General features: G+C 43.7%; 2 protein-coding genes across 3 annotated transcripts in view; both read right to left on the reverse strand.

Annotated features, from left to right (window-relative positions):
* The window catches only part of usp54b (ubiquitin specific peptidase 54b), a gene marked incomplete at both ends in the record, with an annotated part of 36301 nt that extends 33133 nt beyond the window's left edge, over positions 1-3168 (reverse strand). The window contains one exon of the mRNA XM_079182932.1: positions 3013-3168. Within this exon, the coding sequence (XP_079039058.1) occupies positions 3013-3168 (156 nt within the window). The remainder of the gene's footprint in view (positions 1-3012) is intronic.
* An 11923-nt stretch (positions 3169-15091) lies between these two features.
* Positions 15092-22633, reverse strand: myoz1b (myozenin 1b). Of its 2 annotated transcripts, none has more exons than XM_079183126.1 (6): positions 22477-22633; positions 19445-19531; positions 16590-16756; positions 16436-16502; positions 16164-16338; positions 15092-15799 (listed from the first exon to the last, which is right to left on the reverse strand). In XM_079183126.1, the coding sequence occupies exons 2-6, from the start codon at positions 19527-19529 to the stop codon at positions 15565-15567; spliced, it is 729 nt and encodes a 242-aa protein (XP_079039252.1). In that variant the 5' UTR covers positions 19530-19531; positions 22477-22633; the 3' UTR covers positions 15092-15564. The 2 variants fall into 2 exon arrangements, with proteins under 2 accessions (XP_079039252.1, XP_079039251.1); XM_079183125.1 differs by having other exon boundaries at positions 15093-15799; positions 16436-16505.
* Between the last annotated feature and the right edge of the window lie 3015 nt (positions 22634-25648).

Genomic DNA, 25648 nt, shown 5'->3' on the forward strand with positions numbered 1-25648 from the left:
GCTGCAGCGCAATCCGGTCTCCTACAAATTACGTCTCTATATTACTCAATAGTTTTCCTAATTACACTGTGATGGTAAACGTAATCGCTGACTGGATTATTCTCAAAGGGAATGTTGTTGTTTTTAACTTTTAATAATTAAACGCTTCATTAATGAGGCAGGCCTTAACCCAAGTGCTGATAGTGTCTGAATATAATCATGAAAGGTTGCATTGCATGATCGGACGTGTCAGTGGAAAACAATCTACCTTTTACTGATACGTTCAGTGGCAACATTTTTGTGACTTTAGATACTTTAAGTAACTACATTTCCTCATGATTGGTTAGCCCGATAGCCCAAAACATCAGAAGTTGTTCTTTGTTTGATTTGTAGTTTCTGTGATACTACATGTAGCATCATGAATGTATATTTGGGTCTCTTTTGCTTTGTCAAATAATTGAGACGTTTGCTTTTTTCTACATTGCGAGAGATGGTAGCTTTGTATGAAGCAGACTGTGACCCTCCGCCCAAGACCGTCCAACCATAAGATTCAGTAACATTTCATTAAAAGCGCATGATACAAAAAAAAAAATGTAATATACACGGCTGTTTAACTTACAAATAAGTTTTTGTATCCTTTACCATGGCAAAATGCGAGTACAAATGTACGAGGAATTCTTGCTGATAATAAATATTTCTTCCTTACTGTGCATCTCACACACACACACACACACACACACTGCTGGACGAGTGAACCCATGTGTTTCTGCTTTATCAAAGCCTCTAACTCCTTTAACTATTTTATTTTTACACCGTGTTTACACAGAGAAAAGTTGCTGATACAGATGCTGATAGATGTTCGTACACTTTACCTCACAGCACCTTCCTTCTCGCTCATTAAATTTCACACATGCACACAAAATAACCACCGCTGCTGCTGCTGCTGCTGCTGCTGCTGCTGCTGCTGCTGCTGCTGCTGCTGCTGCTGCTGCTGCTGCTGCTCTTGCTGCCCAGCAGCTCCACTGCAGCAGCGGGGGGTTAAGTGCCTTGCCCACGGGGCCCATGGGGTGCCAGAAGGCAGCAAAAGAGTATTTCACTATCAATGAGTGCAATGAACAGCAAACAGCAGCACATTCGTTGAGAGCAATTTTGAACTGATTAACGAGTAATTCTGTATCATTTTATATTGAAAATCTTTGGGTTTCGGACTGTTGGCCACACATTTCAAGACATCACCGTGAGCTCTGGGAAAATGTGCTGGATGTTCACTATTTAAGACCAAAGAAACAAATTGGTAAATGATTAAAAAAACTAACGATCAATCATTCCTAGATGAGGCTGAACTGCCAGTGTCGTTGTGAACCTAAACTTTGACCCCTTATTCTTCACCTACGCACGCTTTAAATCTATTAAGATAATATGAGCAAACGTGAACACACACACACACCAATACACAGTGAAACAGCCAACGAGCATCTCTTAACGTTCAGCTTATCCTCACTTATCTGTGTCCTGTTAAAACATCCCTCTCCCCTCTTTGTGCACTTGTGTGTGTCCTTGAAATGGCCCACTTCTCTCCCCATTGAAGCAGCTTTTGCATGTCTTTGTTGAGACATTTTCTCACAGAAATATACCTTGTGTCCTTCACGATGTCTTTTCATCTATCTCTTCTCCTTTCACCACAAACACTGGGTTTTTTTCCCTTCTTGCCCCCTACCTTATCAGACTCTTTAGTTCCACTCTTTCTCCCGACAGTATCCCCTTTAGTCTTCTCCTCAGTCTTTTCATACTGCACACTCCTCATCCCTCTTTCTTCTCTTCTCGTCCTTCAGCAACTTTTCTTCTTCTAGTCTATCCCTCTGCTCTCTTCAACTCTCCCTAAGCTTCTGCCCCATCATCCCCCTCCCTGCTCAGCTTACTCCTGCCTCTCTCTCTCTTTCAAGCCAGTAGTCAAGAGACATTTATGTGTGTGTGTGTGTGTGTGTGTGTGTGTGTATGTACAGAAGGTAAGTTTGTGCCAGCTGGAGGTCTTGGGAGGAGGGAGGAGAGTTGTGTGTGTGTGTGTGTGTGTGTAAAGAGAGAGCGAGAGGAGATGCAGCAGTAGCAGCGCAGTGTAAGCATCTCCACACAGACTGGATGTCCACACTGAAGCCAGACCGGCAGCGCTGCCAAAACCCGCCGACACACGCAAACAACCCGTTAATGTGGCCCCTGATCTCATCCCTGTCAGGCTTAAATATCTATTTACTGCATAAAAAAAACAAATTCTACATTGAGAAGATGAAATAACAACTTTTTAAAATCGTCTTAGTATGCAAGTGTGAAGAGTATCAAGGACACAGCTTCTGTCATTAATGCCACTTCACAGGAAATATTATTGCGGTCACTATAAAGCACCATAATTCTGGCAGAGCACTGACATTGTGCATTTTTATCTGAAAAAGCCGGCGTTTTTATGTATATATTTCATGGCGGGTGCATTATTAAGTGCCACTAAAGTTACACATTTTTCCAGTACGTTGAATTTGAAATGACACACTGATACAACATTAAAATGGCAATTTTCAGGTTTAACATAAGAGTATTCACACGCTCATCAGCTAATGAGTCTAAAAATTGTGCCCTTTTTTTACCACATCTGTCCAGTTTTAGGAGATAGATTATAATAAGTAATAATAATAAGTAATTGGTTAAAGTTAAAGGGACATCAAATCTAATTAAGTCATCATATTCAATATTTAATTTCTCTAAAAATGGACTGGTTTCTTCATCTTTGTATTGTTTTAATTTCGTTTTCAGGGTTTTTGCTATTTTAGTTTAATTTAACTTTTTCAGAAAAGTTTAGTTTAGTTTTTATGTATCATAATGTTTTGCTAACAATAATAATAAAACATGCCAAAATATTTGTGGCCTTTGGACCAGTCGCTTTTCTGATAATTGGTTTGGTTGAGGCCAGAGCGCTACAGTCATAAAATACCCCATGAAAAACATGTTACTCCCCTAGTACTTGTGTATTGTGTTCATCCGACTGACCTGCAGAGCGCTGTTGAGGAAGCAGCTGTTCTGTCCCGGCTCGTTGCTCAGGCCTTTGCTGGGTGCGATAGAGGTCATGGTTCTCGGGGTCACCAGCCCCTGCACCCCGCCTACTGCTCCGCCACCCGACGCAAAGTAGTTCCTCTTCCACGACATCACTACCTGGACGCCCCCGTGTCCACGGTGAGGCGGGGAAGGGGCGGGGCGGCAGACCAAGCGAAGGCCTCTATGTCACTCCCATGAGAGAGACCGAGGGAGAATAAGAGAAAAACAGAGGAGGAGGACGAGGAGATGGAGCGAGGAAGAGGAGGGAGGAGGCGGCGGCGGCGGCTGTAGGTCGAGGAGATGCGGTGTGTGTTGGATGGGGATTTGGCACCCATACAACCCTCCCCCTCTCCAGCCGTGTTTTTACTTTAAAATCTGTCCACTTTCTGGAGCCAGAGGTTGGCTTTTTCTTTTTTTAGCTCCTTGGATTTAGCAGTTTGTGTTTGAGGACATGAGAGTTTGTCCAAAATCTTGATTAGGCAGCACTTCTTCTCCCATGTGGGGACCCCGTCAATGCTTTCTTCACTTCTTTCACTTTGCCTGTAAGACACAAAGACCAACATGTTAGTACTTCACACACAAAACAGCTGGTAACACACACTCAAAAACGTGTTTTTTAAGCTGTTAACTGTATTCTGCATAAAATACCCTACTGTGTATGGAGAGTCCCATCAGTAGTGTAAACATTGTCAGCAAAACTGGTAAAAACTGAAAAGATCAAAACTGTTTTGGGGGTTAGACTCCTTCTCCTGGTTTGAAAATGTAACCTCTGCTGCTAAGCTTATCTCATCGCAATTGATGACACACTGACAATGTCGAATTACTTAATAAATGGCCAAAAAATGTCTACAGCCTACCCTTAACTTGCGACAGGTGAGTTTAGCTCCATAGTGTTAGCTAGCTAGCTAATCATCATTTTTAATACCAGGCAGACACAGCTAGCGACTAGCTCTTGGAGATGGTTGAACATTTCGCTGCTAACGTTAAACAAGCAGATACATTTCTCAGAGGTTGGTTGAGACCAAAACAGAGCTAAAAGGAAAGTGAATGTTAGATTTAGTTTTGTCAGTTATGCTGAAACACTATATGAATGCTAATGCTGCTCCCTGGATGATATTTAAGCAGGTAACTGTGTGCTAACACCTTAGCCATGACAGTTATTAAAGCTAAGGAAGTGTCTGTGTGCTTGTCAGCTTGTTTTGATGTTCTTCTGCCCCTTAGTGGCCAGAAATCTTACGCACCATGAGTCATGAAAATTACCACATTGAACAGAGAAGCACTGCATCAGTGATATGACACAGGGGCCGCTTGGAGAAATCTGTTATGTCATTTTCATAATCGGTACTTAGGGACATTATCTGGAGCTTATACTGGCTCCAGCATCGCTATCCACAGCTTCCGATATGTGTGAGTGAGGGAGAAAAAATAGGCAGTTTGTGTGTGTTTGTCACCCTACATTAAGTGTGCTTGGGTGTGTGTGTGTGTGTGTGTGTGTGTGTGTGTGTGTGTGTACATGAAGTTGCATAACACCACAGGGCAGTATAACAGATCCGCAGTGCCCCCCCTCCCCTCTTCCACCCTCCCTCCCATTTCCCCTATAGCTTCCCCACTTTTGGCAAAGCTCCCTCGCCCGATTGCCGGCTTGCGTTGCCGCCACAGCATCCCCCTTGGCCAAAGGCCAGAGGGCGCAGGGATGCTGCGGCGAGCAGCGTGGGCTGTCGCTATGGAGATGACCGCATGGGATTTGGGGTGGCGTACAGCGGGGGGGCGATGAGGGGGTGATGTCGTGACAAGGAGGGCAAGCGAAACGCATCAGAGCGAATATAGAAGGAAACATTATGCAACATTGCAATGTCACATAGTCTTACTGCATACTGACAGATTCTCACACAAATCTTTCTATCCATCCGCCTATCTAACTATCCATCTCCATAAAAACAAAAACACAGAAATTCACATTCGATACATTCATCCATAAACAAACACTTCTAAATTGCCAGAGGATTTATAAAGGGATTTGGCTAGCATGCCCCTGTGTGCCATTTTTTCTCTACAGCACAGCATCCTGAGCTTCTGTCTCAGCATACAGTGTTGTGTACGCGTGTTTGTGAGTGTGTGTGTGTGTGTGTGCGTCTGCGAGAGTGTGTGTGTGTGTGTGTGTGTGTGTGTGTCTCCCGCTGAGCCTGTGTGATCACACATCCTCTCTCTGACTGCACCCTACAGCCACACACAACCGAGATTGCTCTGGCAAGCCCTGCGCTGTTTATGTGGCCTGTGTGTGTGTGCACGTGTGTGTGTGCATGTGTGTGTGCACGTGTGTGTGCATGTGCACGTGTGTGTGCGTCCCCACATCTTCGGCTAGTTACCATGGAAATAGGCCAAGCAGCAGGCACGCGGGGGAAAAGCCGAACCATGTGATTTAACTGAGAGACACACTGTGCTGCACTGGTTGAGAAAGCACACACACAGGCACACACACACACACACACACACACACACACACACTGAGACACACTGAGACACACAGGGCTGGCTAGTGATGATGATGTGTATTGATGGTGGAGAGTTCCTGGAAGCCAAAGTGAGTCAAGGCACAAGTCAATCAAACTCCCTGACCCGGCGCTGGCAAGCATACGGAAACCAGGACCTGTGGTCGCAGCCCAGACGGCGACCATACATGGAAGACCTTTTCCATGTGAGACATAGAGGTGAGGACGCTGCCTGTAAATCCAGACACAGATGCAGCATGTGTGTGTGTGTGTGTCTGTGTTGGCTGTGAAGCTTCATCTTCTGACCTTAATGAAAACAGCTTGGAGCCGGGGGAGCAATGTTCCCAAAGTGAGGCTTCTTCGAGGGTCAGCATGTGGATTCAGGGTCAGGTGTTGAATTGAGACCACATTTAGGTTTGATTTAAAGTTTTTTGGCACACTCAAATTACACTTAATTAGCTTAAGTGTTGAGAATCTATTTCCAAGATTTCTGCCGCCACCCCAATACAATTAAGGTGAATTGAATTTTGTTTGTGGTGACACCATGTGAAAAATGACATTTGAAGTGTGTCTTTCCAGAAACAATGTCCTGGTCACTCTGTATTGGAATGGAGGCAGACACTCGAAACATGGGCTAAAATGATTTGCATGATTAGAAAATATGCTTTTTATTATAATTTTGATGAACCGACCCTTTAACCTCGACCGTAACCTTCAACTGCACTGAAGGCCGGCATCATTCAAACCCACAGAACTTTATTTTACAGGTTTCTAAATTTACCAAGCAGGTCAGACTGAATTAGGAGATGCACTGTATACAACCATATTATGTAATGCTGCAGCCCTTAATGCAGAGTGACCAGAAAAGCAGAAACAGGGCTCTTGTGACGCAACACCAGTTGAATGATTTGCGTGCGGACTCAATTCTTTGATACGTTTTGAGGCCGCACTTTGTGACGTCGTCGCTTTAGCACGCAATATATTGTCGGGCGTTTCTAATATTTTGTCCACTTCGTTACATACTGTACATAATACGAATGAGGAAAATACAACAAGCGCCTGACAATTAAATGGTATTAAGACACCGCAAAACACAGCCTCAGAATCACCACGAAGGTGACAAAGTAATTAAAGGATACGTCTGGTGATATTCTGTGTTTTTTCTTGTTGTGAACAAATCTCATGAAAATACCAAAACCAACAATGAACTGATCCGACTAACTCGTATCGTGTGTAGGCCCTCGGCGTCTCGATACCGACGCACATGCCACTCTTTAGCGTCTGAATGAGACACATCCGGCTGTTAACTATAACTCCAATGTAAACCCATCCCCGTTATTGTTAGCAGAGAGCAACTGAAGTAGTATTAAGAGCGAGGAAGTCCTCTAAGGGCGGGGTGGAGGGGTGGTCAATGGGTCAAACCATCGTGTGACTTTCACTCACCAAAAAAAAAAAGTTGAGTGATTTGTACTGTTGACATTATGTCACTGTGTCACGGTCAAGCTACCCAACAAGCGTACTTGTTTTAGGACAAACCCTGATATTTCTTTCTCACCCTAAACGGATGGTTTGTGTCCTAAACCTAACTGCCGCCAATGTTGACCTCGTTTTACAACTTTCTGCGTCAAGATACTACGCAAAACGCTGGCCCCCGGCGTTAAAGTCATTAAAGCTTCTGCCCAGGCGGTAGAATATGATGAGTAGGGGGGGAAATCACATTGGAACCAAAAACTATTAAAATCAATGAGACACGCTGTGGTATGTTCCCTCATTCTGATGAACTCAGTGACTTTTTTGAGTCGACCCCGCATGCACCGGCCTGCTGCTGTAAATATTCACTAGAGTGTCAAAATGTGTATTAATCCGCCCGCTGACTAAAGCAATATATTACTCATGTTTGAGTTACGTTTGCTAGAAACGAGAGTGGCCAGATTTTAGGAAAATACTTTCTTTAAGCATGTATTTGTCACAACTTTTTAATGATTTACGTCTTCAGTAGGAATGAGTCGGGCACACACAGGGTAGGGAGGTATTGAGAGAGATGGACATGATTCGTTTGGGTGTTTTTGTCGGAATTGTTGACAATAAGAAAAATATAAAACATACTGCCGACCTTGTGCTTTCAGAAGTTACAAAAAGGTAAGATATTTTACAAGTGGAGCTTCTTTCTTGCCTGGTCACTCAGGTTGCTTTCCTCACAATAATATTGCAGGAACAAGATACCGAATGTACAATATTGTATCTGACTCATATCAAGTTAATGACCGGGAGTAGCCGAGGTTGTAAGGTGGGTTTATATGTTGAGTCAAATGTCAAAGGGCTGTTCAAACGGCCTCTTTCCGTTTGTATCTAAGTGGATGTGTGTGTCAGTGTGACAGCAGATGATTACTTGTGGATCGATAACAGCCAGCGAGGGCACAGCTGGGAGTATTGAGGGCAGACAGACGTTTTCATGGATCCACTATACTGTCACCACCGCTGTTACTACGACTACTCAATAATGTTTACTTCACCCTTTTTTTCTCTTCCTCAGATTTAGCCCCGTCTTTTGTACGGTTTCCTCTTCACCTCTGCCTTCCCTCCATCTCTTCTTTTCTCTGAGCTCATCGAGCGACGAGCAGAACTTCAGACGTTTGCAGGAGTTCAATAATACTCGACGCCCGTCTGATCCCCGTTGCACTTTGATCAAATCAATATATATATATTTTTTTCCATCTCTCTGTGCTTTGGAAAGAACATAAGAAGAGTGTTTTGGTGAAGAATTCTTCAGTAAATGTGAGGTCATTTTATTTCTCCTGTTTCACTGTGGTTTCTACTGGAACAGCTGGGATTCCATCCAAGTATGTAGAGTATGATGCACGATATCGGATATTTCCAAACATCTCCTCCACCTCAACGGATTTTATACTCACTTATACTAATATGAATCAAGAATAAAATCAGTATGAGAATATTGGGTACCAACACTTTTGACCCTTTAAAAGCAAAGCAGTGTCTAATTTCAACCCCTCATCACTTGTTGCATGTGAGTTTCACTTCAACAGCTGAAAAGGTCAAACTAGTATTTCACAATAAACAAAGAAAAGCTCAAAAAAGGAAAAGGAAAACACATTTTGTGAAGCAGAAAGACTCCCGAGCCCCAAGGTTAGGAACCCGTTGTCTAAAATAAACTATATGGCCAAAAGTAAGTCGACACTCAAACAAAGTATATGTCAAGTGTATGTGATTGTTGAACATCTCATTAAAAAAAACACAGTCATTATCGTGCTGCTATTGCGACCGCTATTCTGGTTCCAGGCATTCCAGGTTTTGGAATCTGTCTGCAGGGACTTCCAGCCACAGGCGCATTAGCGAGGTCAGGCATTGATGTTGAGGCCTGACTCACCGTCACCTTTTCAGTTCGTCCCAAAGGAGTGTGATGGGGTTGAGGTCAGACCTCTTTAGTCTGGGGAAAGCATTTCTTTATGGATCCGACTTTGTGCACGACGGGACAGAAGACGGCCTTGCCTAAACTGTTGCTACTAAGTTGCTAAGCACATACAAATATCATTCGGCCTCGTGAAGGAACAGATTCGTTCTCAAGGGGCTTGAAGTGGATTTTGGAGAACTTTCACCAATTTCCTCATATTTTAAATTTTCTGCGATAGACATTTTTCCAAATCTGACCATTTCTTCTTTATTTTAGTTTACAGTACGACCCACAGGTGACACAGCATTAGCAGCTGTCGTTATTTTTCTCCAATGCTTGGCTTTAGCAGGTCTCTAAATTTCGTTGCCTTTGCTGTTAAAAATAATAGACTTTCCTTTATGAATCTCAGAAAGCAGGACTTCAATATAGGACATCAGGGGCCTAATATGGTATTATTGGGGTCTTAATTACGCCAATTTACAACTCTTCATGTTACTAGTCATTTACACAGTTATCTGAAGTTAAGAGCGTCTGATGGATCTGATGTGACTCGTACAAGAAAAGTAAGAGAAAGTCAAGACAAGAATACGAACGCGTTCTTGCGTGAGGTCCGTTGTATCCATTCTATCCAGTAGCTGTTATGGAGCTTTTGATTGTATCACACAATCTTCTTCAGCAGACAGAGTTTATAAGTGTCGAGTGTCAAGAGGTCAAGAATAAACATTGGATCTCGAATAATTTCATGCTGTACTGTAGCAATAAAACTTCCCTTTGGCAATCAGAGCTAAAGGCCAAACCATGAAAGAACAGGGCCAGAACAAAAGCACAGAAAAATATGTGTTCGTATACTTTTGTCCAACTTCTGAAATATGACCTCCCAGATAGGTCACGTATTTCTTTGTTTTCATCTTAAGACCCTGCATGTCCAAACTTTGTCTACAGCATTACAAAGAATCAGCATCTTGCGCTTTAGTCTAATTTATTCTCCATTTCATGATCCTGTTTATTTCCTTCTGCCGGAGGGAAAAACATTTCTGAAATATAAAATCTGGCGTCGGACATGAAATGCTGTCAATGCCAATGTTTCCTAATCTGAATTTCCTGCCACTGCTTCTCTGTCTCCGTGCTGGGGGTAGTGTTGCTTTGTGACAGCGACACTGGCGTCATGCAACCTGAACAAAGAGCTGATACTGTCCCCGAGGACAATAGCCTGTCTCTCACATTGTCCTCCTCCCACTGGGGCAAATATAAAAAGGCGAAGGCGTGTATTTATATATCCCCGTAAAAAAGAGTCTTGATCTTCTCTTTCACAAACATGTGCTCCGCCTTTCCTTCTCCTTTGGCTACACTCTCCCCTCTCTCCCCTTCTCTCCCCCTCTCACCCCTTCTCTTCCCCTCTCTCCTCCCATTCACTTCATTCCTGCTCTGTCCCTCACTTTCTTCCGCTGACCTCTATTTTCCATTCTCATTCACTCTCTCCACTTCTTCCTCCATTCATCTCTGCCTCTTTCCTTTCCCAAAGAACTTAACATGCATGTGCCCCCCCCCCATTAACACACACACACACACACACACACACACACACACACACACACACACAGTGGTTTCCCTAACTGGGTTATGTGTAACTTCAAATAGCCTTAGTTGACAATAGGGGGGCCCAGAGTTCATCCTCTGTGCTTCTCTTTCTCCTCCTATTTCCACTTTAAATCTAAAGGAAAGTTATGTATGTGTATGTGTGTGTATGTGTGTGTGTGTGTGTGTGTGTGTGTGTGTGTGTGTGTGTGTGTGTGTGTGTGTGTGTGTGTGTGTGTGTGTGTGTGTGTGTGTGTGTGTGTGTGTGTAGGTGCGTGTGTGTGTGTGTGAACATACAGTAGACACACGTGCCGCTCAATGTGTGAGCATATTAGCGAGACTGCTTCAAGGTCATTTTCCCGCTCAGACTCTGTAACATTAAAGTATTCATGTGAAAAACACACACGTTTATCACGTGCACACGCACTAAACACACACACACACACACACACACACACACGTATATACACATGCACGCTATAACCTAGATGCAACCCATTATCGCCGTGGCACACGTGCACAACCAATCCTATTAGTATGAAGAGGGGTGAATATTTGCTTAATATTTAGGCTATTACATAACCATTCTTATTTATGATGCATGCTGGGAATCGTGTGGGGATTTCACTGTTTAAGTCAGAAAGGAGAGGAGAACAAAGGAAAGGTGAAGAAAAAGGAAGGGAGAAAGTGGAGAGGAGGAGATGAAAAGAAAGCAAGGGAGAAAAGGAAAAGGAGAGGAAAGAAAAAGGGCGACAGGAAACGAAAAAGAATAGAGAAGAAGAAAAATAAGAGAAAAGAGGTGAACAGGGGAATGAGAGGAGAGGAACGGAACGGAATGAAAAGGAGACAAGGAGATAAAAGACGAGAGGAGAACAGGTGTGTGTGAAGGAGGAGAGGAGAGGAACAAGTGGAACATTAGATTGAATAACCAACCACATGCCAAAAAGAGAGAGAAAGAGCACTCCAGTGGATGGTAAAGGAGACATATGAGCATGCCATGACTTAATCTGCTCCTCCGTTTACCTCAAACCTCTTATAATCCCACACATGTGGACCCAACCCTGACCACCAAGGCAGGAAGACTTTAAACCGACAACCTCAACAATAGATGGATTCCTCGGGAAACCGTCCCGAGACACGAGCCGAGGTTTCAAACCATACTGCGTGAGTTTAAACAGACGTTTCTTCTCACTTGAATCACCGCATGATGTCTGCAAACACATGCAATAAGTCAATGAGGACTTGAGACTGATTGTTCCTCAAAGATCAACACAATGTTGCCCAGACATGCAGGATGGAGGCTGTGTGTTTGGATCCTGAAACAAAAATTACACTCGCAGTCAACAAAACTGCATTGGGAATAACGTTTCGAGGGAAACTTGTTTTGTTGTCTCTCACCCGGGGGACTGCTGCTCGTGTCCCGCTTCCTCCGATTTCTAAACCTTAACAAGTTTTTTTTTTTTGTTGTTTCGTTTAAATTTACAATGCAACCATGTGTTTGTGTTTAAAACTGCGACCGTAAATCCGGGAGAGATTATGTTTCTCTCAAAATGTAATTGAGAGTGCAGTTTAGTTGCACGGTAACTTAATTTTGAAGGAGACAGGGTTGATCCTGGAGATGTTTCTCTCAACAGATTGATGATTCCGAAAAACAGGAAAATGAACACGAAAGTATAAACAATCACATAGTCAGAGAACTAAGAAATAAAAACAACCTAAAAATAGATCCTGAGATCTTCCTCCTCTGCTCTGAGGGTGTTGGCCACAAATTGTCCACCATAGCGAAAAATACGACCTCACACGTATGATCGTTTTGAGTGTTTCAATAATGCCGGAGGAAACACCCCACACAAGTAAAATGACTCTGAGCGAGAGGAGGGAAGCCAGGCTTTTCTGGCAGTGTGGTCAGTTGGACTAAGGACAAACTCATTTTGTAGATAAAAGGTAAAGTGAGCTTCCCTTCCAGGACATCCCTACTATTCATACAGGATAAAAGGCTCAAGGCTGTGAGACCAGAACACTGTACCGAAGCTACAGTGACAGCTCATAAAATATGGAAACAGCAGAGTACATAAAGGACATGTCTGATTAAATAAAGTACAAATATGGGCATTGAGCCAGTGTTTTTCAACTAAGCTATAGGCAGCAGATAAACACACGCACACACACACACATACACACTAATGGACACACCATATTATGCAAAACTCCACTGCCTTCCAGAGTGTTTCATCTCCAAAAAATGGAAATTGATGATGAGTCCAACTTAAATGTCAAGGCCACATTTCGTCTCAGTTTGGAGGGTGAAGGTGTGCTGCTGAAGCTGCTTGTGTGTAGTCTGTATTCCTCATGTTATGGGGACATAAACCTGTTCAACCAGCAACATGTAATTTTTGATAAAATGCTTGTCTCTGCAAGGTTTAGCCTTTATTTTAGGGTTAAGACTTAGGTTATAGGCCGGGTTTGAGTCTAAGCTACTGGTTATGGTTAGAATAAGACTTCACTGTAAGTCAATGTCCTCACAAGTAGCCAAAACAAAAGTACTCCCGATTAATTAATGATGGGAGTATTTAAGGTGGGGGGGGGTTAAGTAGCCTAATTGCGTGTGTGAGCGCACGTGAGGCAGACAGCGGAGGTCTGTGTCCCCATGCTAATGTAACGTCACTATGGGCTGACGATGATGCGGGCCCGGCAGGGGGGCCAAAGTCATCAATCACGCAGATCGAAACTGCAACGTTAAATCAATACCACCCCCCCCCCCCCCCCCCCCCCCCGGGAGCGATGACAGCGGAGAGTGAATCCGCCTCGGTAAAAGGCTGCGGTCTCTCGGCCGTCCATCAACAAGTCCACACAGTCCACCGAACACCAAAAACCACGCAGCACAGGACAGGAGCCACGCGCGCAGTAGTGGCATGCACCCGGAGTAGACGCAACAACACCTGTAACTGTGTGGAAACGAACCCGATGCTGCGTGGAAACCGGTACGAACTTGAGGGAAAGGGACGCGTGTTGTCCGCTATAGAGCAGCACGAGGGAGAGTTGCTGCGTAGAGGGGAATCACCGACCCAAGACCACCTGATAACACAATACAACAAAGCTACAGAGGAGAACACAAAGATGCGAGTGCTGCTGATGAGAGTAACAATGGTAATGATGGAGAAAGATGATGACATCCTCTGAGACTGTCACAAGAACACATCTGTTGAGGATCACATCTGGCTGACACGCTGACTCCCCCCCACCACCCTCCCACATAACCGCACACTCACAGAGACTCACACACCTACTGATGGTGTATTCTGTCCGGTCACATGCGCGTGCCCCCCGGCCTCTCTTGCAGTGATGGAGCCCATGCAGTGCGTAGTGTGCAGGGTTGGTTTTTAGTTTTTAGTTTGTGTTACTCACCCCCGGTGCTGTCGCCGCCAGTCTCCGTCCGCTCGCGTGTCCTACCGTGTGATTTAACGGGAGAGAGGGCGAGCCGTGGGCGCATCCAGCCCCCACCAGCGCCATCCAGCGCTGCGGTCGCGGCACGCCGCTCTCGCGATACCGTGCCATCTTCCAGCTCTCCTCCTGGAGTGTGTGTGACGTAGCGGTTTTTTTGTTTTTTTTTCATTATTATTATCAGGCGGTTAGCTCAGCCCGATGCCGCCGTCTTCTGGGCACGAGGCGAAAGGAGCGCGAGGAGGGGTGATGATGTCATCCCGTAGCTGAACGTGTGGCCTTACCTGTTGGAGCATCGCACTTTTTTTTTTTTTCTCAGATGTAGCCCGCTGCCAGTAACGTGCAGAACATCTGTTTAATTTCTATCATTCTGCCAGCACCAGTTTAAAGTCGCAGCCTGAACACACTATGAACAGAACAGGTGAGAGGTCAGGGGTGGGGGGGGGTGGGGGGGGGGTATCCTGAGGGTTTAGGCGCCTATTTAAATGTAGAAAGTTTTGAGTGTAGGGCTTCTTTGAGTTTCCAGAGCAGAGGGTGTCACTGCTGGTTGCTGCTGCTGGAGCATCTTGTCTGACCAGAGCAAAAGCTTTCAACAACTTAAAGCAGAACTCTTAAATACAGGAAGTGGCCAATCAGAATGTACCAAGTGCGCACCACATACAGGGGGATATGGGATGTATGGTTCATATATTTTGTTTATTTTCTTATTATTTTCTTGTTTCTTTTGTTTGGGTTAAATACTAATATTCATACTGATAGCTGTCCTGTTTTCTTTATTGAGGTAGTGTTTGTTACCTCTTTGTTTCATTAATGGTCTGATCAGCCATTATGCATATACGTGGTCAGTTTGTGTCATTCTCAGGTGAGTTTAGTTTGCTCAGATCTATTCAGTTTGTGTTGACTTATTAAAGTCTGAGCCTAGTTCAGTTCTTTCATGGGTCAAGAACTTTGTTACATATTTTGTAACTTGAATTGCTTAATTTTTAAGTAAAATAAAACCCTCCTTTTGAAAACCCACCTGTGACTCCTCATGGCCACCAGCTCGGCCCCTCACAGTTCCTCTCTTATACTGAAATGATGACACAAATAAACAGAGACCCTTACTTGTTTATTGGTGGCTGTATATATGGCACTAAGAAGCTACTTCATTCATTTGGACCTTGTGAATAGTACACAAAATAGTTCTTTTCTCCTCAATAATCAGATTTTGTCCTTTTGAATAACACTTCTCCGAGACTTGCACATGCAGTGTTAACATCAGAAGCACACAGACATTCTGTAAAGGGGAACTTTATTGCATAAGTACATTGTCTTAAGAGTGCAGAGTGCTCATCTGTATCTATTTGTACAGTTTGCAAAATCGTAGTAGGACTCAGACACAGTTGGGGATGAAAAGACTAGAAAGCACACAGGAGACGAGGGATGCTGTCCATCTCCATCAAGTCGGGTTTAAATCGTTTTTTTGTTTGTCAACAGTGCTTATGTTGTCAGTGTATGTGGTCTACATTATGACATGTGCCTAATGCTCCCATATATTGCTATTCTTGTGTGTGTTTGTGAGTTCCAGTGCATGCACTGCTTGTGTGTGTGTGTTCACAGGTCGTCCGTCTCTCCATCGAAGGGGATGTCGTCCAGGTCCATGTGGATGTTCGGGTTGTCCTCACTGCAGATCCAGCCGATGGGCGTGCGGTTGAACGAGGGGCGTGAGCGGATGTCGGCATGCATGCCGGGCAGAGGCTCCGGCTCCTCGGAGGTGCCGTTGAGCTCCTGGAGCTCGAAGGTCAGCGTCCTGGGAACCTTGTCGCAGCCGCCGAATGGCAGCGCCGTCCTGGAGAGAGGAGAGGAAGACATAGGAAGCTCAAGGTAAACATTGCCCGCGACACACTGCATGTATAATAAGTTCCTACAAATTACCAAAAGATTGAGTTTGACCTAAAGTGAAATCAAAAGAACTTGAGAAAAGATTGTGGTGTCGGTTAAAATGAGTTGAAATAACTACAGAAGTGACGTTACTTAAGTATGGAAATTACTTCTGGTTTTAACCTGGACACAAACTGCGGTTTCCTGGATGAGTCTGGTATTTTTAGACCCATCACCCCGCCCCCTACCTTCTGCTTATGTGGAATTTGTCGCTCTAAATCTATGTTGCAATGCTTTTTGTAGCCACGAACAGTGTATGAGAAAAGCCTGACCTGTTGAAGCTCTTGTACAGAGGCAGTTCTAGGTGCATCTGGATGGGTCCCGGCATGGAGGACTTCATGGTGGCTGTCAGCTCCTCGTTGCCCTTCATGGCCCGTTCCCATGGAGATATATAGGTGGGTCCATACTTCTTCTTCTCCGCCTCCTCATCTATCGTCTCCTCCACCACTGAGACACACAGGCAAGTGTTGGACCAGGGAGATTAAATGCAAACAGAAAGAAATACTGCAAAGGGATCAAATAAAAAGTACATCCGTGACCCCACCTCCTTCCTTTGCCTTCTCGGGCTTTGGTGCGACAGGGGGAGGGCACATGAGCAGGTTCTCGAGGTTCTGCTGGAGGACAAATACAGGAAGATGTAGTCTGATCAGTACACACATATAAACACAACCTTTACACGCACACTCGCTCGCTCTTACCTTGTTCTCGTTGGTGACGATGAACCTCTCCACTCTCTGCTGCCTCTTCCTGAACATCTTGGAGCCCTTGTTCGTGTTCAGGGAGAGCTCCTCCAGCATGGTGTCCTTTGGCGTCTTGATCTTGGTGCCCAGGTCAAACTCAGAGGCCTCGGGGTCGGAGTCATCGTCTGGCGCGGAAAAAAGGAGGAGGACAAAATGAAGGGACTGAATATGGAATGGGTATATGTCCCAGAGAGAAGGTAGAGGGGGAATTTATATGTTTTCATATGGGAAGCGATGCGAATTTGTGTCAGTTGCGACACTTTTTTAAATACAAGGTTTGAATAGATCCGTGCAGGCAGAGGACCAACCACCAGGATTCTATTGATGCAGAGCAGCGTCTGGCCGTCTGGTAAACAGATACGCAGTGTATATGTCTCATATCGTGAAAGGTAAAAACATAAGAAGTGGATCTGGTCTGCGCTGCTTTTTTTGAAAGGAGTATTAAAGTTTTGTGTCTTGGTTTGGATTATGGAGCCTCCGTGTTGTTGTGCACTTTAGTGTGCGTTTTAAATAGGTCCATTCCTCACAAAGTGGTTGGTTGACGCCTTTACTCACAGTGAGAAAGCTCAGAAAAATCTACCCCAGAAAAAAAATATATATATTCACTGTGTGAAAGTCTTCATGGCAAAAACTACATTTCGGAAAAATATATTCAAGTGTGATTAAATTGCACCAATAAAAAAATAAGCTGTGCTCTCTCTTACCAGCTAAACCCATTTTGTAAATTAAAAGGTGGGTTTACCGTCCGCTATATATCTGATATCAACTGAGGGAGAGATACGACTGTAAAGGGCGAATTTATATCCTCTGGCTTCCATGTCGTCCTTGTTGAGATGAATTAGAGATGAAACCTAACGGCGTTTGAGGATGTGTGTGTGTGTGTGTGTGAAACCAGGGGAGTTGTGGGGGTTACTAGGCCAAAGCAATATGGAAGTAAAGGGCACTGGGGAATGTCACGGCAGGTTTTCTGGTAGAACTGTTTATGGAGGGAAATCCTCATAACACACTACCTCTCTCTCTCTCTCTGTCTGTCTCTCTCTGGCTCTCTCTCTCTCTCCTCTTTCAGTGATGGAGAGATCTGATGGATTTTACTGCTCCACAGAGCTCCTCATAAAACACTCTCCTCATCCACCATATACACTCTGATATCACTCATAACACCTGGAGTCCAGCCATAAACCAACACACACACACACACACACACACACACACACACACACACACACACACACACACACACACAAACACATCTATAAAGCAGGGAGTTGGCATTGCAATGCTGCGGAGAGCTGTTAGCGGTACCTCGTAAATCAGACTTGTTCAAGTGTGTGTGTGTGTGTGTGTGTGTGTGAGAGAGAGAGAATAATTGAGGCTGCTGAGCAGAGCGAACTCTCCCATGGGGATATTGATTAGAGTGTTAATTCGGAAGAATGTGAAACCGGAGCTGGCTGCTGCTGACTGGGAGGAAACTGGACAGACGGACAGAGGCAGGGGGGTGGACAGACGGACAGCACACAGGCGTGGGACAACTGTCAGTGGCAGGGATGATGGATAGATGAGTGGGCATTAACTGGAGAAAAAAATAAGGGATAAGCAGGGCAAGCTCCTGACTGACTGACATCAAACTGGTGGAAAGATACAGATGTGGCTGCAGATGTGAGGGCAGAGGGAGCGGTGTGGAAAACGGCAAAGGACACAAATGGGGGAGGACGTCAACAGATTGTTGAATGGCGGATACAAACTGGCGCACAGACACTCACAGCCTGCTCAGATTGCACATAGCATGCTCAAGGATTGGCAGAGAATATTTTGTGGTTGGTAATACATGCAGCAAGTAAACGGTAGACGAACAAAACAAAGTGTCGCCATGCTCGCGGTTCTGAGGCACTAGTGTTTAGGCACAGTGGTGCTTTTGAGCTAAATGCTGATGTCAGCATGCTAATATGCTGATGTCAAACAGGTATAAAGTTTGCTATGGTAACCATGTTTAAAGTTCTTTATTTTTTTCTGCACAAGGCTCATTGGTGGAAGAAATATCTAGATACAAAATTAACACCGTTATGTAAAATTACTCCATTAAAACGGTAAAAGTGTTAAATATTATCAACATATAGTACTTCAAGTTTTAAATGCTCACTATACTACTATATGAGAGTTATATTGTATTTGAATATTATGTTATAATTATATTGGATCATGTATGCATTGATGTATGAGCAGTATTTATTTAACTAACCAATGCCAAGATATGAAACATTTGCCACTTCAGACGCCTCAAACTAATATGCTGAGAGCAGAATCACCGGCTGGTATTTTGTGTTGCGTCCAATGGTGACAGATTTGTGGCTGCTCTGCCATCTGATAATGACCCACATCCCTCCAGGAGATGCCGCATGCATGTTAGATATTTTGTTACTGCTTGGAAGAAGTGTGTGTGTGTGTGTGTGTGTGTGTGCGTGCGTGTGTGTGTCTGTGTGTGTGTGAGTGTGTGCATGCATTTAATTGCAGGATCATAAGACCACATGCAACGATTTTCAACCAGGCAGTTCAATTTAGACACACGTGTAACACGACTGTGCAGATGGCAGACACCGCGGAGCGAAACCTACAAATGGATTTGACATTTACTGGACTGGATAATCAGATCACAAGGGAGATGGAGGAAGGTCTTCAAGCAATGAGGATGAACCGGAAAATTGTTTCATTTAAATGCTGTGTGTGAATATGTGTTTGGTACGCTGTGTGTAGGTGTGTGTGTGTGTGTGTGTGTCTGTGTGTGTGTGTGTGTGTGTGTGTGTTTGTGTGTGTTTTACCATTCTGGCTGATGCTGGACAGGTCAGTGATGATCTTGGTGGCCTTCTTCCTCTTGTTAGAAGGGGCAGGAGTGGTGATCGGCATGGCTAAAGGACAGAAAAGAGAAATGAGGACTTCTTTAGAAAAATAATTGTCCAAATACGGTCCAAAAAGGCCCCAAAATATCACAATTCTTAATTTAGGCTCACTATTTCTGGATCTTTCAACTACATCTCACAGTCTTCATCAACAGACTGTGTACTAATAAACCTCAATCCTGGAGAGAGAAGGATCTTTTTGTCAAACTGCTACTTCCATGGTCAGAAATGAACTTTCACCTTCACCAGAAAAAGAAGAGTTTTAATTAAAGTTTCGATTTATTTCGATTTTAAGATTTAAAGCTGCACTAGTCAGAATATTTATTTTGATATTCGATCAATTGACTATATTTAATGTGAAAGGTTTAGCTTGAAGTGAAAAACCTCCAAAGAATTATCCCCTGACTCTGCAGTTTTCCCTCAGCTCTACAGAGCGGTTTAGCGTCTTTCAGCTCATTGTTTTGGTTTTACGGCCAACAATGCTGCAACTTGCTGCTCATCACCAAACAGCAGACAGACAAAGTTAGCGACTAGCTGGGTAACAAAGTTGAACGTTTAGCAGCAAAAGCTATATACAGATATTTCAGGAATTGGTGGAGACCAAAAATAGAGATAAAAGAGAGGGAATGTTGGATTTACAACCCCCCCCCCAGTTTAACACTGTTAGCTCTGTCAGCACTATTGTCGTTGTTTGCCATCTTCATGCCTTTAGCACCTACAGCTGCTAGCCGTTCAGCCCTTGCCATTTTGAGAGCCGTGTTGAGGCAATCCCTCAAACATAGATGTGTTCTCAATTTTTAATTTAGCCCCTTTAAATGAGAATGTCCTCTGAAGAAGATAGACACCATCAGTTGTTGGACAGCAGGTGCCACAAAACAACATATGCTATCGGTCAAATGACAAAAATGCCGACGTAGGAATTGTGAAGGTGAGGTGGACGGATGGAGCAACAAAACATCGGACGTTAACGCTGGAGACTGCTGTTTGTTTTCTGTTTCCAACCAAGAATCAATATGTGTTTTGTAGTCATCGTGACCGGGATTGTTCCCAAACCACAACCACGTTTATTAATGTAACCATGAAAACCTAGTTTTCCTGTTTTTGTGCCAAAACCTAAAACCAAACTTTAACCGATGCGTCGTCACATCATAAAAGAGATTTATTTTTAACAGAGATGTTTGGGAAGGCACTGCAAGATAGTCTTGCCGATTAGTTCTTCAGATCAGAAAACGCTTCTATGTGTCGTCCTAGAGGGCAGCTACAATATTTTATCGTTTGAACTTTAGCATTATTTTTTGCTTCTCCATGTGGTCAGTGTCCTGAAATCCAGATTGAGTCTATTCAAAGCGTTTCGAAAACGTTGGTGCACTAAGCAGCAACGAATACACCAGCTCCGTCACATTATCAGTCCCACAGGTTGAGTTTATGGCACTCATTCATTATTAAAATGATAAACGCTTTTACTTTTTGTATTACACATGTATTTAATTGTATCTCTTTCATTTTCCATAAAGCATTTTGTTTGTTTTTTTAAATGTGCTCTTTCAACAAATGGACTTTGATTGATCTTAAACTATAAAACTGACTTAATCGAACATTCAGAATGATTCCCCAAACTCTTAAATGTATTTGGTCTCTCAGGAGTCCAGCAGAGAGCATGACGAAATTAGCAGCAGTGAAATGTGATACAAACAAAACTTAACCATAAATATTTCAGGAAAAAACTCCAAGATATTTGTCTGTCTGATGGAGTTGCACATCACGTCCCAAATTCTAGCAAGCTCCAGCAGGAACCTCGCTGGGTTCCCTAATTAACTTAAGCACACTTTGAACATTGTGTATAGCCCCCCCGCATGCCCTCAAGGACACTAATTCCCATTGGCAGCCCGTGTCTCTCTTGACTAACCACTGAAATGGGGGCCGGCAGTATGTCGCTGCCTATTGCACAGGTCGAAAGCAATTATGCAAGGCTTGAGGTGAGTCCCAGTACAAGAGGAAAAGCTGGAGGGCTCGTCTACAGGGAGACAGTTAATGTAATTGCTTTTCATCTGCTGTAATTGAAGCCCATTTCCTAGCCAGGGATTCAGTCCTGTGCGAGCTATTTTTATGTATGTTCTATAGTCGCTGCAGTGACTGGGACTGTTCATACATATGAATGCACCAGCACACAAACCCAGATTTTCACTCAAATAGCTTTTCTTCTTGTGATTAATGGGAGTCAGTGGCCGTGGATTGGTTGTTCTGGGAAAAGGCAAGATGGAGGCACACTAATGTGCCGATGGCCAGCACAGGATCGGCGCCGAGGGCCTGGGTCCTGTTACCGCCTCTGTGAGTGAAGAGGCGCTCCTGTGCCCCCTACGACCAGCCTGTTTTAGCTCCTGATAAATCTTGAGGGGACAGCTGGGAAGGAAGGGCATCAGTAAGCACATTCCCAAATACACACATGCATCCATACTGGCGGACTAAAAACTCCACTGCAGAGGGCCACATTCCTCCCCTACCACAGTGTTGGGTACAGTAAGAGCTGGTGGAAGAACAGGAAAGTCATCTACCAGCTGGCTCTCATGATTCAGATTTAGTTTAACTGATATTTCAATTAATTTACTCAAGAAATTGTAAATGTAAAGCCTTTCTCGAGCAAGTTCTGGGACTTCAAACGAAACAAACAGTCAAATATATAATATGAAGTTCAGCATCTGCTTCTGATTGCCTCATCCATTAATTCATTAAGTTACAGAGGCCTACACAGGCTACAGATGGGGGCTTCTCCTGCAGCCAGAACCGGCCCGACCACAGGAATTAAATCCAACTGTAATCGTCTCCTTGTACTTAGCCCGAAACATTTCACCACTCACTGACCAGCAGTGCAAGATAACCCACAAGCACTCAAGGCACGTGTGAGAGAGATCTCTTCATCGACGCTGTCACGCTTGATCCCTTCACTAATGTCTTACCTAAGACCAGGTATCCACAGGAAGACACAGGTCCCAGAAGGTCCCAGAAAAGATGTGGCTCAGAGGAAGAGGAATATAGATTCACAGGTAAGTTTATGTCCTAGAGCTTGTATTGTACTGTCTGTCCTCTTCGCCCTGGAGTGAGTGAAACCCTATCAGCAGGGCTGCTCTGGTGCTGTGGAACTGGCTTCAGGGGGAGGGAGAGGGAGAGAGAGAGAGAGAGAGAGAGGGGGGGGGGGGGGGGTTCAAGTTCAGAGATCGGTAAGATGAGTAACAACAGGAAGCTTCCCACCTCTTCCAATCACGGGGAACAGGGGCTTTTGATAGCATGACAAACAACAACAGGCAAGAATAGAAAACATCTTTCCAGCAGTTACTCTCTTCCCGTCACTCAGTTTTACGTGCTTAAGGGCATTTATGCTTTTGCTGAGGTGTTTTCCTCCCCCTCTTTATACATCCTCCTTGAACTCAACAAACCTTTGCAACTTCACACCTTGTTTGTGCCTGGCAGCTGTATCGTCATGTCAGTCACAGTTCCTCGTCAGTCTTCTGCTTTTTAGATTCAGCTAGTTTTGTAAGTCACCGTCTGACTCAATTTGACTTTTGTGCAATAGTGTGGGGAGGGGGGGAAAGGCTATGAAGGCTCTATATTTCAGTCAGTAAACAAAGATTTGTTCAGCTAACTGCGAAGTATTGATCATCAGTAAAAACAAGAATCGCTTCAATGGGCTGGATGATGACTCTGACGAGAAACTGCATCTTTAAAGCATCTATAATCTATATTTTTTTACAATAACAATTTATCAAATGACAATGTGAAAGGGGTGGCTCAAGAGCTTGTAGAGGCAAAAAAGAGAGCTAACAGAGATGTTAGCTAATGTCCATTTCTATCTGCTGGATGTGTAAATAAACAAATACTTGCTAACAAGTTTGCCATATCCCCTTAATTAAAAAACAAAGTCAAATATTGGAGCTAGCATGCTAACATCCTCACAATATCTGATGTTCATCGACTTAGTTTAGTGTGTTAGCATCCAACCATCTGTTATTTAACACTAAACAAAGGACAGCTGAGGCAGATGGGAATGTCTTAAGTTATTTGCAGGTGGTGGTAGAATGGTGCAAAGTCAACGGGTTTCTTGAATGGGTTTTTGGTTAGACCCCTAAAATCGAGCTTTTATGTGCGGCGGTGGCTAACAAGTGGCTAAATAAGAGCTACAAAAGGTCATCATATCGATTAGTCCACCTTTAGAGCCTTTATTTTTTTTTTTAATCACTTAAATTTCTATTCATTTAACTATATTAACATTATACATATATAAAGAAATTAGGTTTGTCAGGCAGTACAATTTTAAAAATAAATAAGAACATTTTTGTAAAGAATTTAAGAAAATACATTCATCACTTAACTTAAAGGTTACAAGAGCCACATGTAGCTACATATACACATACAGTACATGCACATATACTGTACCTACACATACATACATACACGCAAATCCCATCCGCAAGCACTCCGCACCTCGTCTCAGATTGTGGATCTGTAATATAAGCCATCAGATTTCCCCATGCTTGGTCACTTCTGCTTGGAATGTTCTTTACCCTGGCAATCAGATTTTCAAATGCAGCTGTCTCTGTCACGAGTTTGAGCCATTCTGTGAACACGGGTGTATGTAGGATCTTCCAGTTTCCTTTAGAGCCTTTAGTTTAAGCTCGCTCATGCACATGTGGTGAAATTCATTTATAGCTCACGTTAGCCGCTGCATTGCAGCAGCATGGTAGTCCTGAAACTGAGCGGGCCAGGTGACCTTGATACAGATGTGTGTGTAGCTGGATTATAAATCAATCAGGGAATCTAACTCCCATTTGAAGGTTTATCACAAAGCTGGCTGGTTATTACAAATAAGTCACATTTTATTAAACCAAACCGATTAGTTAATAACAAATTTTAAAAAAACAAGAAACTCCTTTTCAAATATCCTTTTGAAATAATCAATGCACATGAGAGTGATAACGATCATTATTTGTCCAACCCTGACCCTTGACCCCAAACACTTAACTCTGTTGACCCAGAAACACGATGTGAGACTGTGGCTAAAGAGCCTCTTTGGCAGAGCAGCGGGAGGAGACAGGATGTACGAGGTAACGCTTCCCCTCCACTCTCAATAAAAAAAATCCATCAGAATTAAGAGTTTAGCACCGGGCCAAATAGGTGGAGATTAACTGCTCCGAAAATAGGGGAAATGGTGTGTGTGTGTGTGTGTGTGTGTGTGTGTCTGTGTGTGTGTGCGTGCGTGCAATTGATTGAGGGAGGAATTAACAGAGAGGAGGAGAGAGACCTAAAGAGGGAGGATTGTGGAACTAATTTGTTAAATTTGGCCAAAAGTTGAAAGAGCCACTTCAGTCATTACTCTAAGTGCAGTTCCATCTTTTATGTATTTGTGAAATCCAGTGACCTAGTTTGCAGAAAAATGAATCAGAATGTGAGTTTTGTACCTTCCACTGAACAGGACTCAAGTTAGCAGCTAAAGTTAGCCCCGTCTGTCACCTGATCCCATCCAAGGGTCAGAGGTTAGATCCCTTTCCGTGGCCATGGTTGGGTTTCACAGCTCCAAGGCCATCAGGTGGCTGTCATGTAACTGCTCTGAAATGGAGGGCAACAATCCTGCGAGGACGTTTTCAACTACAATTATCAGACACTGAGTCTAAAATAGAAGAATTAGAAAAGGGATGCATGTATTTTAATTTTTTTTATTTCATTATTTCGTCGGATTACTAAATAGACAATATGTTAGCAGTTAGCATCTAGAAAATGTAATTCAAGATTATAAAAAGACAGGATATAAAATTATTTTTGTTTTACCGTTACCTTAAATGTTCTCACTTTCTCATTAAGTAAAATCTGTGATGAAGGGAGGAGACCTTTAACTGGTGGTGCAGCATGCCTGGATGGCAAATCCTACAGTGCCTCCATGTGGTGAAGGTTTAAAGTAACATTTTCTTGACGCCTTAACTATCGCTTCACAGACTGAGTCCTGAGAGAGCAATGAAGCTGTTAGACTAGTCAGAAAAATGCCTGAAAGAGGGAAAAAGGGGAAAAACTAATAGAAGGAGGAGATACTGGAGCGGCGTGGGAGCATGTGACACACGGAGAAACAGAGTGACAGCTGAG

This window comes from Pholis gunnellus (assembly GCF_910591455.1).
Source record: "Pholis gunnellus genome assembly, chromosome: 21".
Lineage (NCBI taxonomy): Eukaryota > Metazoa > Chordata > Actinopteri > Perciformes > Pholidae > Pholis > Pholis gunnellus.

Excerpts from the sequence above, each read along its gene's own strand:
- myoz1b (XM_079183125.1), bottom strand. The coding sequence starts at position 19,529 with ATGCCGATCACCACTCCTGCCCCTTCTAACAAGAGGAAGAAGGCCACC. Across the intron at positions 16,757-19,444 it reads GTCCAGCATCAGCCAGAATG|ACGATGACTCCGACCCCGAG; the intron begins GTAAAACACACA and ends TTTCCGCGCCAG. Across the intron at positions 16,506-16,589 it reads TCGTCACCAACGAGAACAAG|CAGAACCTCGAGAACCTGCT; the intron begins GTAAGAGCGAGC and ends TTTGTCCTCCAG.